This window comes from Crocuta crocuta, unplaced genomic scaffold (genome assembly GCF_008692635.1).
Source record: "Crocuta crocuta isolate KB4526 unplaced genomic scaffold, BGI_CrCroc_1.0 scaffold266, whole genome shotgun sequence".
In the NCBI taxonomy this organism is placed as follows: domain Eukaryota; kingdom Metazoa; phylum Chordata; class Mammalia; order Carnivora; family Hyaenidae; genus Crocuta; species Crocuta crocuta.
The window spans coordinates 8,248,598-8,262,595 of record NW_027531005.1 but is presented as its reverse complement, the minus strand read 5'-3'; the positions used below and the strand labels follow the sequence as shown (position 1 = coordinate 8,262,595).

The following is a 13,998-nucleotide window of genomic DNA, read 5'->3' as shown; positions in this document are numbered from 1 at the left end:
GAACATGTCCCCTCATTAGCTTCCCTCGGGAATTGACTAACCACAGCAGGACCTTTTCCTATCAGACCTTACTGGTCATTTCTCCTTTTCTTGCCCACACTCCCTTTAAAACTTTCCATTAAGCTTTTGCTTATTCCTCTCTACCCTATAAAAGCAAAGGCTTTTTCCACTTTGATTTTTTCATCCACTGATTTCTGAAATAGGAGCATTCTCTACTGTAATAGCCTTTCTTCTGAAGTCTCTCCTTATCTGTGTCTGGATTCATTCTTATTTCACAGAACACAGAGAAGAGAACCCAAACTTCGCTGAGAGGAGGAGAGGGATATCACTGAAGACTTCCAGGAAAGAATCTGAGAACATTGTCAGAACAAGGAAACATTAACCAGACCCATGTAGGGGGAGGCAGGAATCCCAGACATGCCACACAGCAGGAAGTTCACATTACTCATCTGGAACCATACATTCTGCATGCCTGAATGGCATTCACCGTACCTGCATTCAGTGTTACTCCCGAACATCTGTCTCCAGTGAATGGGCCTGTCTCCTTCCAGGTCTATCCCTCTTCCTACACACACAAACATACTTGTGTGTTTTTCCCTCCAAACACATATCCCTTCCCTCCCAGCATGCTATGGAAACCTACAGAACACTGAAGATATCTAGTTACTGATACAACAGACCCAGGCTCCCTCTCAGCATTTTCATGGACATCTCACATTGTTTTTAGCTTAGGCTGAGTTCCCAGAGCCTAGAGATAGGAGACTGAAAAGACATGAGAAATGTAAAGATAGTAAGCTTGGCCAGAAATCCTACAAAGGCAGGAACCAGGTCTGACTGGTCCAGTGCCATACCCCTAACCTCCTAGGGCCCACATACATAGAAGGTGCCCAAATATGTATTGAGTAAATTGTCACATCAACTCACATAAATAGTTCCAGCTAATGTAGGATTCCTTCTGGCAATAGCATCACGCACCATTTTGAAAGGGAACACAGTGGTTGCCCTTCACAGTACCAAACACAAAAGGCTGGCAGTGTACTCTGTACATCCCATTTTCCCTTAATAGTCCATTATGCACATGCCAGCCATGATACATGATGCAAATGTGGCCCCAGAGTCACACGGCCCTGAGTACCACAGCCTTGGAAGTGTATCTGAACTGCTACAAGAGGCTTTCTCTCGCTCTCTCTCTCTCTCATTGCCACAATGCCAGAAGATATGTTTAAATCATTACTTAAAATTCCTTTCCTGACCAAGCCTCTTCCCAGAGCTGTTAACAAGAAACAAAATGTGCTGACTTGAGTTTTACTTTCTCTCCTTTCCCCTGCCTTCCCCTTGTGGGGCCCCCAGTGAGTCATGAAATGGCTCTGGTCAGGTAACATTGAAAGAAGCAAAGAAAGCAGCCCAGTATCTGTCAAACATGCAGATGTTAGAGAACAAAGACTGTGCAACACAGTTTTGCCAAGGGACACAACCCTGAAATAATTGGCACCTATTTCAATAAACTACTCATTTCATAGCCTTCTGATTGTACTATTCTTGAGCCATTTATTTCCAAGGAAACCATAATTATTGCTTAGTTGATAAGTTATAAAGTAAACTGGGAATACACACTCCTAATTCTCAGGCTAACTCTTTCAGGCCTTCAAAAATGACATAAATGGATTCTGATATTGTTTCATTTCCATAGAAGGGTGTTTTTATATTATGTTCTTCTATCGACACAGTACAGTGCAAATTGCATCTTAAAGCTCCCATCTAGTGCTGGAGTTTCCAAGCAGAATGACTTTAATGAGAAAATGACTTTGGAAAAGGAAATAAAAGAATGTGATTTTGTTAGGGCTAGGCAAAGGAGGAGAAACACACTCTTACCATGACTTGGACATTTCAGTTTTGAGGCATGCAGAGACCAGCTGGCCAGGACAAGGGGAAACAAGGCTAGCTAACCTGGTTATGGAAGCTGATGCTTCAGGAGAAACTGAGTAGTTCAAAGCCCAATATCCATCCAAAGGACCAGAACAAATGTGGGCTCAATTCAGAAAGAACTCCATAAATTCAGCAGCCATCATTGGGGTTATAGATTGAATTGTGTCTCCCAATTTTCATTTATTTTCATTGCAGGTGTAATTAAATAAGGGTCATTGCAAATGTGGTTAAGATGAGATCATAATCATATGAGGTCATCCAACATGAAGTCATATTGGATTAGGGTGGGCCGCCTAATCCTATACAACTGGTGTCCTTATATAAAGGAAATTTGGACACACACACACACACACACACACACACGAGTGAATGCCATATGAAGATGAAGGCAAAGGTCAGAGTGATATGTCTACATGCTAAGGAACAGTAAAGATTGCTAGCAAACCACCAGAAGGTAGGGGAGAGAGATGGAAGGAATATTCCTTTACCATACTCCAAAGGAACCACCCCTGCAGATACCCTGATCTAGGACTTCTAGCCTCCAGACCAGGAGGCAATATATTGATGCTGTTTAAGCCACCCAGTCTGTTATACTTGGTTACAGTAGCCCCAGAAACTAATATAGTTGGTGATGAGAGTTAGGTAGCAGGAAAAAATAACTCAAAACAGGGACCACACTGTTGATATGGCAGATCCTGGCCCTTTTCAAGCATTTGCTTGGGAATCTCTGAAAAAGAACCGTAAGCTATCATCTGAAGCTAATCTCCCTTATTCTAGGGATGAGACATTAATAGGATGTGAGAAAATGTAAAAGTAACAAGCTAGAGAGGGTAGCAGGGGCCCACTCCATAGGCAGGGCTGTGCTTGGTGGCTTTAGGCGGAGTCAGACCTCAGCAGCAGCAGCTGTGCAAGAATACAGGCAGGAGTGAACCCCTCCACCCAGTCAGATGAAAGAGTTGTCACAGAGTTGGCAGTGTGTCATGACCCAAACCTCAGAGTCCAGAGTCTAGGGCAGAGCCCTTGTCCCAGGGATCCAGAGTATGAATCAAGGATAGGACAACACTATAAGTTTGCAGTGACCCAGAGACGGGCTCAGGGCTCACCACAGGACCACCACCAGGGTTTGATCATGGCCAAAACATTACAAAACCTGGATACTTGTAGGCTGAGGCTGAGGACAAACTACTGGCTCTTCAGTTTAGACTCAGGAACTGAACAAAAATCAAACTGCTACCAAAGGCATAGGTGCTGCTGGGTAGGAGAGATCAGGGAGAAGAGCTAACAGGAGAAGGGAAGTCATACACTGTAAGTGGATACGTCTGAGTAATTATCAGTAGATCAAGAAATAAAAATTTTCAAAAACTACATGCATTTAAAAAAAACTACATGCATTTTACACATATTAAACATTTCACAAATACATACAATATTCATTAAAGTTGGTATCATAGTCTACATTCAATTTTTTGTGCTGCCTCTTTCTTGAGAAACTGTTGAAGTTATCTAACTTCATTTCACTTCACATCACATGGTGTACTTGGCGTCCACAGACTGCCACCCTCCACTGTGTTACAGCAGGTCTTTTTGTTACATGAATTCCAGGATGTCCTCTTTTGGGTGCTGTGTTCTTGGACAATGCCTATAAGTGATATCTCTGTGAAGGCAATGATCACATTCATTTGTAATTGTTTGTTTGCTTCTATGAGTCCTCTGCTACACAGTGCCCAGCTAGGAAGCAGAAGCCATGATTCATCTCTGTATCCTGAAAGCCTGGCACAAGTGTGACCTGATATAGGGTGTGTGCACAATAAATGCAGGCTGAATAGACTAATATTTAGGTTGAAAAAGGAAGAGAAATGAGCAGTGTTCCAATGCTGACTGATATTTAATTAATTCATGCATTCAACTATGTGCCACCACTGTTCTAGGTGACATATTATATCAAAAAATAATATTAAGATTGGTCACTGCCAGGAGGTAGAAAGCAAGATTCAAGAATAAGGAGTACTGGCTGCCTTTAATTGAACACTTATTCGGACCTCACTGTGCCTTCTTATTTGCTCATTGAGCAAAACGACATAGGCTAAGGGGAATAAGACCACTCCTAGGTCACCTACTGTTAAGAATGAGTTCCTAACACAATACGAGCTAACAGTTATTGAGCATTTACCATGTGCCACACATTGTTATGATCTCATTCACATCTTGTACGGTTGTTAAACCCATTCCACAGATGAAGAAATTGGGGCACAACAGGAATATATTACCCAAGGTCTCACAGCTAAAATGTGAAAAATGTGGAACTCAAACCGAGCTTGAGAGAAGCATTTAATCACTCCCTAGCACTGTCTGACCTGAGGAATTAGAGGTAGTCTGTACCTACAAATTATAGGCTTTGGTAGTTGCCAATGAGAAAAAAATTAAATTCTAAGTGGCTTAACAGTATGCAAGCCCCTTAAATATTCCCATATAGGTTACACAGTAGCAAAGAAAATGTAAAAGCCATTATTGGAAACATCTCTGCCTCTCAGTTCCCAGACCCTGAGCAAGCCTGACCTCTATGCTCATAAAACCAACACAACAATGAATCTGATAACAATGGCCACTCAATAAGAATTCCTGAAGCATCTGTTATGTGCTAGGCCCTCTGCTGGATATGGAGGGGAGGGCAGTCCTTCCCCTGAGAAAAGCACAATTTGGCAGTCTTTCTCTGCCATACAGAGAAATCAGCATTATGGTCAGAGCGCCAAGTGGTGCCACAGGGACCCACAGAAGCAAATCACTGAGGATGAGGCAACATATTCCAAATTTGTCCTGATATCTCAACCCTTCTAAGTGGCAACTAAACAACCAGACCCAAGCAAAGACAACTGCCAGGTGACACAATAATTAATACTGAGACAGGTATAGTAAGAATAAGACTCAGGGTAGAAGACTTGCCATGGTGGCTGTGGAGAACTAACAAAGAGAACAGAGAGGAATAGCTGTCGGGAGCTACACAAAATCCTCCTTTCTTTTTCCTTTTTTTTTTTTTTTAAGTAGGTTCCACACCCACGCAGGGCTTGAGTTTACGACCCTGTGATTAAGAATCAACATGTTCTACTAAGCCAGCCAGGCACCCCTTTCTGATCTTCCTGATCTTTCAGGAAGCATATGAATAACCTTAAAGGTAATTAATGAATCAAGCCAAGCCCTCTCTGGCTATTTAGCCTACACACCAGGCAATATATCTACCACCCTCATAATGTATAGGTTTGCCACACATTGGGAAAAAATTCATATAATCCCCCTTCCTTTCACTAGTAACACCTGATATCAAATAACATGTTAGAGTTTATGAATAACATTCACGAGTATTATATCATTTGATTACCGCTGAGGGTACCCATTTTTCAGAAAAGAAAATTAATCCTCAAATAAAGTCTCATAATTGAGGAAGAGAGATTTAAACAAGCTCTTTAACTCCAAGGTGGGTTACGCTGCATAAAACTGCCAGTGTTTACTAAACACTCAACTACAGCATCAGAACCAGAGGTTTGAAAGCACTTATTGAATGCTGTTTGCTATTTCACATTAATAACAGCTGCTGCTACTTAGCAGTTCCTAAGCCCTAAATACTAAGAAAGGCCAGGGTGAAGAACAGCTTTGAAATGATGCTCTATTTGATCAGGTTCTGCAGTAATTGTTAAAATCATATACACTTTCTCTGGATCCCTATAAAGCTTCTGCAGGATCACTGCACCTGCAGTTCCAATTTATAATTTCCTCAGCCCTCCTTTGAAGTTATTCTTGCCAATTACCTGGTGTTAATATTAATTAAATATGATTTGCAACTTGAAATGTGGTGTTATCAATGGAACTCAGCTGTGGGAATATAAAGTAAAATTTTCAATTGAATTTAAATGTTTCCTTTCATTCATAGTATTTTACAACATTAATACTTTTGTCAAATTGATTTTTGCCTGCTGGAAGTCATTTTTCCAAAGCAATGAACATCTGAGGAAAAAAAGCTGCTCTTTATGTATTCCTTTCTGTCATTGAAAATACTTTGTTTTAATCTTGAAGTGAATCCATTTCAGCTAATAGAAACTTGGTTCTTGTTTATAATCCAAGAGGAAAAAAATGCTTTCTTTTAAAACACTACTGAGTTTAAAAATATGATCAGCACTTTTTAATTGTATACTAGGAATGAAGTCTCCCTGAATTTATTGCTTGACCTCTGCCAAGAAATAAATCACTATTGGCAAGTGTCAGTCATTTTATATACAAAAAAAAGAATTAATTAAATTGGTTTATTGCATTAACATTTCAGATTGTGCCAGTCCAACGACCTCTGCAATCCCTTCCAATTCTGACATCTTAAGATTCCAAACACATGTCAGACAGTAGTCGGAAGCTTCCAGCATTGGCAAATTAGAAAAAAAAAAAAAAAGTCACGTCTGGTAAGAGATTTGACAGAATCAGGTCTATTCTGCCCCTTGTAATGTGTGTGATGACGACTCACAAGCCTGTCACCTTCAATAAGCCATTCATAAACATGACTGATTAAAGGAGGGGTGTTGCCATACTGTACAAATCCACAGTGAAAAGATATAATGCTTTCACAAATTCCTTTTATCTTCAAAGATAAAGCTTTAGCTTTCTGGCCCCTTATAATGATAGTGGTAGCATTAACATTTATTATCCTGTCTTCTTTTTTAAAAATAATATAATAAGATAAGTGAAAGCCTGTCTAAAGACTCAAGGAAGTCATTTATGGAGTCACAAGCTGCAACTCCCAGAGTTTATGATAGAAAAATGTAAGCACATATTCTGAAAGTCTTTGTTACAATATCAAAGAAAACATCATATCAAATAATTAAAATAAGACAAAAATTGAGGACAGTGGTCTTAACAGCTCAGGTTGTGTAACATGGGGGATGGATAAGTCTTAATAACCAGCAGCAGATGAGCTATTCCCTTTCCTCAGGTCAAAGAGCCAAAAGGGGAAAATAAAAATCAATTAGGCCTAAAAGGACCCCCTGGATGTCCATAATTTTCTAGGTGTCACCAAAAGGACAGTACCTTGGAATTACACAGCAAGGAGGTTGAACAGCCAGTACAGGCACTGTACAGGGAGTGCCCCCTGTGATCCTACTGGAAAACTCTTCACTACTCAGAAGCCTAGGAAAGCCACACTCTTAGATCCTACCACCTACCCCATTCTGGAATCCTGAATTATCCATTAGATTGTTCCATCTATCCAAGTAGATGGAATAGGGAGAGTAAAATTCTATATAACATTCCAAAAGGAACTTCTGAACTGGTTTTATTAAGGGCTACTCCATTAACCAAATTCTGTCTACTTAGCACCCTTCACATCCTCATTTCTAACCAACTACCTCTTGGTCTACCTCCCGTTCCTGTCACTGCAATTTATCTCCCTAAGTATACCTGTCTACACTATGACCCCCTGTTATGGGTATTAAATTGTGTCTCCCAACAAGATATGATGAAATCCTAAACCAAATACCTCAGAATGTGAACTGGAATGGAAAGTGAGCTCAGAATGAAAATAGGGTGATTATAAATGCAATTAAGATGAGGTCAAACTGGAGTAGGGTAGACCTTTAATCCAATATGATGGGCATCCTTATAAGAAGATGAGACATAGAGACAGGAACAAGAAAGGGGAAGATTGTGATATGATGATGGAGGCAGATATTGGAGTGATGCCTCTATGAGCCAATGAACACCAAGAATTACTAGCAAAAACCAGAAGCTACAAGAGCTAAGAAAGGATTCTCCCCTACAGTTTTCAGAAGTAGCATGACCCTGCTAACATTTTGATTTCAGATTTCTGGTCTCCAGAACTGTGAGATAATACATTCCTGTTGTTTTAAGTCATCTAGTTCATGGTAATTTGTTATGGCAGCCCTAAAGAACTAATGCACCCCCCTCTCAAGGACACTCCTTGATTCTGTGTCACTGTACCATACATGTTCAGCTATGCCCACTGCAAAAGTTCTTATTCTCCTATGAAAATCTGCTCAATATCCTTGAAGTTTTCCTCAAGAATCCCTACCATCTCCTTTCTTGGGAATCTTCTTCAAAGGAGACAAAGAGCCCCCCAATAGCTACAAATCTATGAAGAGAAGAGAACACTCAGCCATTCTCTTAGATTTGCTAAGTCTAGGCCATTATTCCAATACTTTTTTTCCCATTTATATCAATTTTTCCTAGCTTTACTGAGATATAATTGACAAATGAAAATTTTGAAAAATGCATATACTGTGAAATAATTACCACAATCAAGCTAATTAACATGCCCATCACTTCATATGGTTACTATTTGTGTGTGTGTGTGTGCACGCGTGCGCGTGTGTGTGTGTGATGAAAACACTTAAAATCAACTCTCTTAGCAATATACAAAGCAGTATTGTTAACTATAGTTACCATTCTATACATTTCATCTCCAGAATGTATTCATCTGACACAACTGAAAGTTGTACCCTTTGGCCAACATTTCCCCATTTCTACTACTCTCCTCCCCATAGCGAACACTATTGTACTCTTTGCTTTTATGAATTTGACTTTTTCAGATTCCACATATAAGTGAGATCAAGCACTGCTTGTCTTTCTGTATTTGGCTATTTCACTTAGCATCATGTCCTCTAAGTTTATCTATGTTGTCCCAAAAGGCAAGCTTTCTTTTTTAAGGCTCAATAATATCCCCCCTGATATATAGTATTTTTTTTCTTTATTCCTTCATACATCAATGGACAACTTAGGTTGTCTCCTTATCTTGGTTATTATGACTGGTGCTACAATGAGTATGAGAGTAGCTATCTATTTAAGATACTGATTTCCTGGGACACCTGGGTGGCTCAGTTGGTTAAGCGTCCAACTTCAGCTCAGGTCACGATCTCATGGTTTGTGGGTTCAAGCCCTGCTGGGTCAGCACAGAGCCCGGAGTCAGTTTCAGATTCTGTGTCTCCCTCTCTCTGACCCTCCCCTGCTCACGCTGTCTCTGTCTCTCTCTCTGTCTCTCTCTCAGAAATAAATTTAAAAATATATTTTAAAAAAGATACTGATTTCTTTTTTTTGTCTAGATATATCCTGAAGTAGGATTTTTGGATTATATAGTAGTCCTATTTTTAATTTTGGAAGAACCTCCATATTATTTTCCATAACAACCACACTTATAGTCCTACCAATAATGTACAAGGGTTCCCTTTTCTCTGCATCTTTACCAACTCTTTATATAAAACTTCCCCCAAGAGTCTATCTTCAGCCCCCTTCAATCCTCACTCTACATGTTCTACCTCAGCAATGACCTTTTCCACCTCAATTATAAATGTTGTGAGTGGGGTGCCTGGATGGCTTACTCAGTTAAGTGACTGGCTCAGGTCATGATCTCATGGCTCATGAGTTTGATCCCCACATCAGGCTCTGTGCTGACAGCTTGGGAGCCGTGAGCCTGCTTTGGATTCTGTGTCTCCCTCTCTTTCTGTTCCTCCCCTATTCACACTCTGTCTCTCTCACACTAAACAATAAATAAAGATTAAAAATTTTTGTTTTTGAATGATAAATGTTGTGAGAATGAGCTTTGGGTCTACATCTCAGTTCCTCCCTAAGTTCTAGACAAATGTCCATTGCTATTTTTCTTCAAAAAGTTATGTATTGTACCTATAATTTATTGTATTTATTCCTATCCTATTTCAAATCAACTTCTCCATTTTACTGATTCTTTTCTATTTGTGGCATTTGCATTCTCCCAATTGCCCAGGTTCAGAATTTCAAGTTCAACTTTAATTTTTTTCTTACCATAAAGCTCTATTTCCAATCAATTGCTAACTTCCATAGATCCCATGTCACAAATGTCTCCCAGTCTGTTATCTCTTCCATTTCTCTTATCACTGCCCTATATCAAGTCAAGACTGATATTGCACAGTCCTCTCAACTTTCCATCTTCCACTTCTCATTAACACAATCTTAAATACACATTCTGATAGATTACTCTCTCCTCAGGAGTTTCCTTCATTGTCTAGGAAATGAAGAATAAAATTACCTCTCTATGAGGTGAAATACTCAATTCATGTCAAGCTTTCCAATTTTGTATCCCATACTTCATGATACAAACTATGTTCCAATCAAATTGTACTATGTGCTGATCTCAAGTGTTTTTTGCCCTCCTCCCACTCAAAAAAAAAAAATCCTACAGTCAAGAATGCCTTGGGCTGAGACTATAACAGCTAGGACATCAACAGACTAGTTGTCTTTATTTTATCAAGTAACTGCTGTCTGAATCTGAATCTGATCTGTCTGAATTAATCAGATTGGAAACATTGGAAGCCTCAATTTACACTGAAATTTCTTAGCAATCATTGTTTCTAAAGAGAGAAATTCAGAACAGTAGAGTAAGGGAAAATTTATAAGAGTTGGGAAAATACATAATTTTATGAATAGGCAGACACTCCACCAAATGAATGTATACATCTCCTTCTCAGTCAAGATACTAAGATTTTTAAAAACACACTGCTAACATGGTGATAGAAATGTCATCAATGTTGTAGTAAAAGAAGCGAATGTTACAGAACTAATGAATTTCCATTGGAGTCATCAGATCATTTCAGAATGGGTTAAGTTGCTACCATTTGCTATTCCCATTAATATCATTGTCATGTAAAATATTTAATTTTCAGCTATTTTTGTTCTAGATAAAAATCTTTGTCATTAAAATGAGGGATGATTTTGATATTTAATATATTCCATGGCATACTCTAGTGTGGTACTAATTTGGCCTTTTCAGTATTCTGCATATTAATTGACAATCCAGCCCTCCTCCATTCCCCAGATAAGTGAGCGCTGAAATAGAATGGACAGCCAATCAAGTCACAGAATACTGAAAGTATCAACATAGAAGAAATGTGTTGCTCTAATCAGGAGCATACACAAGGCACTAAAATTATTTTCTCCCATACTAATGACTAAGATAGAAACAGGAATAATGAACACACCATCTGAATCCTTTTATGTGACAGTATTACCAAAGTATAGCAAAGCTCCCCAAAAGTGAAAACTAAGTATTTCTTTTTTTAGTCAAAAGAATAAAACTGCGATCTCACTTAACTTTTAGAACAATGCATTTTATCAGATTCTGCAACAACTGGCAAATTATGTCCTGTATTGAATTTTTCACAGCAATCTGTTTCATGTACAGAAAAAGTGACCTGTGGTTGAGGAATGTATAGGATCACTGCAAAAAATACATCATTCCAATACGTACTCTATTAATTTCCTTCTCTTGTAAAATTATCACTCTGGTCGTACTGATGTCAGCTGCTTAAATAACGCATTAACCTTGCTTCCAGAAGCTGTTGTTTTCAGTGGGCATTTCCTCTAAGGATAAACTTGGGATTCTAATCCAAGAGGATAATATAATTTGTCATCATTTAAAGTTCAATTGAATGTTTGAGTCATTTTTATGGCAATAGCGACATAATTTAAAATTTCAAAGAGCAAAGATTATGGTATTATGGACACTAACAACACGTGTGGACAGTTCTCCAATTAAATCAATTAACCCAATCGGTCCAACAGCACTTTTCTACATTTTCTGCAATAGCACAACACTGGGACAAATGTTAAACACTCTATTGTGTATAATAAACTCTCATGCCCTATTATACGTAGAACAGATCCCAGGCATCTTCATGTCTTTCCAGAGAAATCTTATTCCAATAATATAACTTTAGACTCTGTCTTGTTAATTCTAGATAAACTCAAATCACTCCATGGTCTTTTCCTGAGATAAAGTCTCCAAGAAAGATAACGAATTATCAATATAATTTCTTCCTTCAAGTTCTCAAAACAGTTACTCAAAAACAGCCAGAGGTACTTTAATTTTTCCACAGAATATTGTTATTACTCTCATAGAAAAATATGTATATTTTATTTGGTAATTCTCAATAAGAATAATAGGATTTTTAAGTCACAATATGTCTCCTTTCACCCACAAAGTTATATTGTTGACCAGTCAGCAATAAGGTTTGTGCTCTAAGTTGTTTTTGTTTTGTTCTGTTTTTTTCACATAATGGGATGGATTTACAAACTCATGGCTGAACATATATGTAGTTAAATGCCTACAAAGATTTGGATAAGCACCTTGAAAAAATCCCAGGACAGAACTCTTCAGCACCATGTTCTAACTAAAGTTTTACATACTGCTCTTCATTCCACTGTAAGCTACAGAGTATAAGGTAAGAATAAAAATGCACTAAGTCGAATATGACAATAAGAATATTGCTGAAGTATAGCCTTGGGGGCTACTTCAGTATTGTTTTAAGATGATTACCAGTCTTAATCCCTCTAGTGTTAGATGTTAAATTCCACTGCCTTTTTTTTTTTAATTTAATGACTTGCTAATGTAAACTTCCATCTAGAACAATCAAATAGTATGTCATTTATTCAAATTTACAGTGGCTCTAATGTGCCAGCAAACTCCCTCGTCAAAACAGACAACTTTAAAAAATGTTTGCCTGAGTCAGGAGCTCTACTTCCTAAATTAGCACCTAAGTGTCACCTTGATAGACCATGAACAACAAAATCATTTATAATAAAGCCAACGTCCCCTGAGAGTGGACAGCCTAGGCCATGCATCTGTAGGAGCTCTAATTATTCCATACAGATCAGAGAGCACTTGAAGATGCTCAGACTTCTGCAATCTGTCACCTCCAAATACAATCATCTGATAAATATATGCTTACCAATCTCCCTTGAGATCTGAGTGAAGGCCTCCACACCACTCTCTCCGTAGTTGCCCTCAGAGGCCAGTGTTGACACATAATTCCACCCCAGTGCTGTGACAATGTCCACCATGGCTTGCGCTTGGTAGGAGTCAGGTGGGACTACCCGAGAGAAGAAGTCATACCTGGTGTTATCACTTAGCTCCGGGGCTGTGGATGCATAGCTGATTTGAGGTATCTGCAAAACAAATGACAGATCATTTCAATCCATGAGGAACCTTGTCAAAAGATGAGACTAAATAAGAGACACAATAGGCTAAATAGCCAAAGCTATACCAGTAACCTAGACATACCAGCTAGAAGCCAAAGTACAGTTTTGTGACCACCAATTTAATTAGAAAGTATTATATAAATGTCTGTAGGCTCACTTTCTTTCAAAACACATTTCTGAACAGCAAGAATAAATTTAGTTTTGCTTCAGGTTCTGAAGCCAAAGCAAAACATTTGTGCTTTTTGTTGCTTCTTTTTTATACCATAAATGATAAGTTCTGGTGCAGAAATGAGGCCAAAATGAAGGTATAATACATACACACATCAGAAAGGTCACCTCTGAAATTGTCTTTGGCTTTAGGACATAAAGGTTACATGGCCATGAACAGAGAATTTAATAGGAGATTTTTTTTACACTTGATACCATTTCAGTCTTGAGATTATGCTTTTGGAAAATTATTTTAAATATATAGTTTTGCAGGTTTATTCACTATTTATTGATATATTCATGGAGTATCACAAAATAGCCAATTATGTATTTTCTAATAGAAAGATCTTTCCAGTTCCCCACCCAAACAAAATCACAAAACAGGAATCTATACTGTAATTTCTTTAGGAAAAGAGACTGTTTTCTGACATATACAGGGTCAATTGTCAGATTTTCAAAACTAGGAATCCTATGTCATTCATCTTAAATAAATTCAAAGTGAGAAAGAAATTAACTGCATGCCATGAATCCCCCCCTAAAAAACTTTTAAAATATAACATTTACTCATATATCCAAGGGAGGACTTTTACTCTACCAATGAAAAGTGCTAGGATAGAAGAGAACACGGATGCTAATGAAACAGTGGGAGAACATTCAGGCAAAGATATTGCAAGAAATCTGGCAAACAAGGCAGGGAAGGCCAGTTTTGCCACAAGGAACCACATGCCCGGAGGCAAAGAGTCAAGAAAGGGCATAGTAGATTCCAGGAATTGCAGCCTTTTGCGTGGTGGGAATGCAGGATAGCAAGGGAGGAACACCAGGAAATAAAACTGCAAAGCTGGACAGATAAAGGGCTAGTCAGATATG

The 13,998-nt window shown here is 38.5% G+C and overlaps 1 protein-coding gene across 3 annotated transcripts in view; it reads right to left on the bottom strand.

Moving 5' to 3' along the window:
* Window positions 1–13,998, bottom strand: part of GRM8 (glutamate metabotropic receptor 8) — a 739,885-nt gene that overhangs the window by 590,552 nt on the left and 135,335 nt on the right. For 2 of the 3 annotated variants that reach the window (XM_077770781.1, XM_077770780.1), the window contains exon 2: window positions 12,675–12,891. In XM_077770781.1, coding sequence (XP_077626907.1) covers window positions 12,675–12,891 — 217 coding nt within the window. Of the gene's footprint in view, window positions 1–12,674; window positions 12,892–13,998 lie in introns of those variants that run through there. The other variant, XM_077770782.1, reaches the window with a different exon arrangement.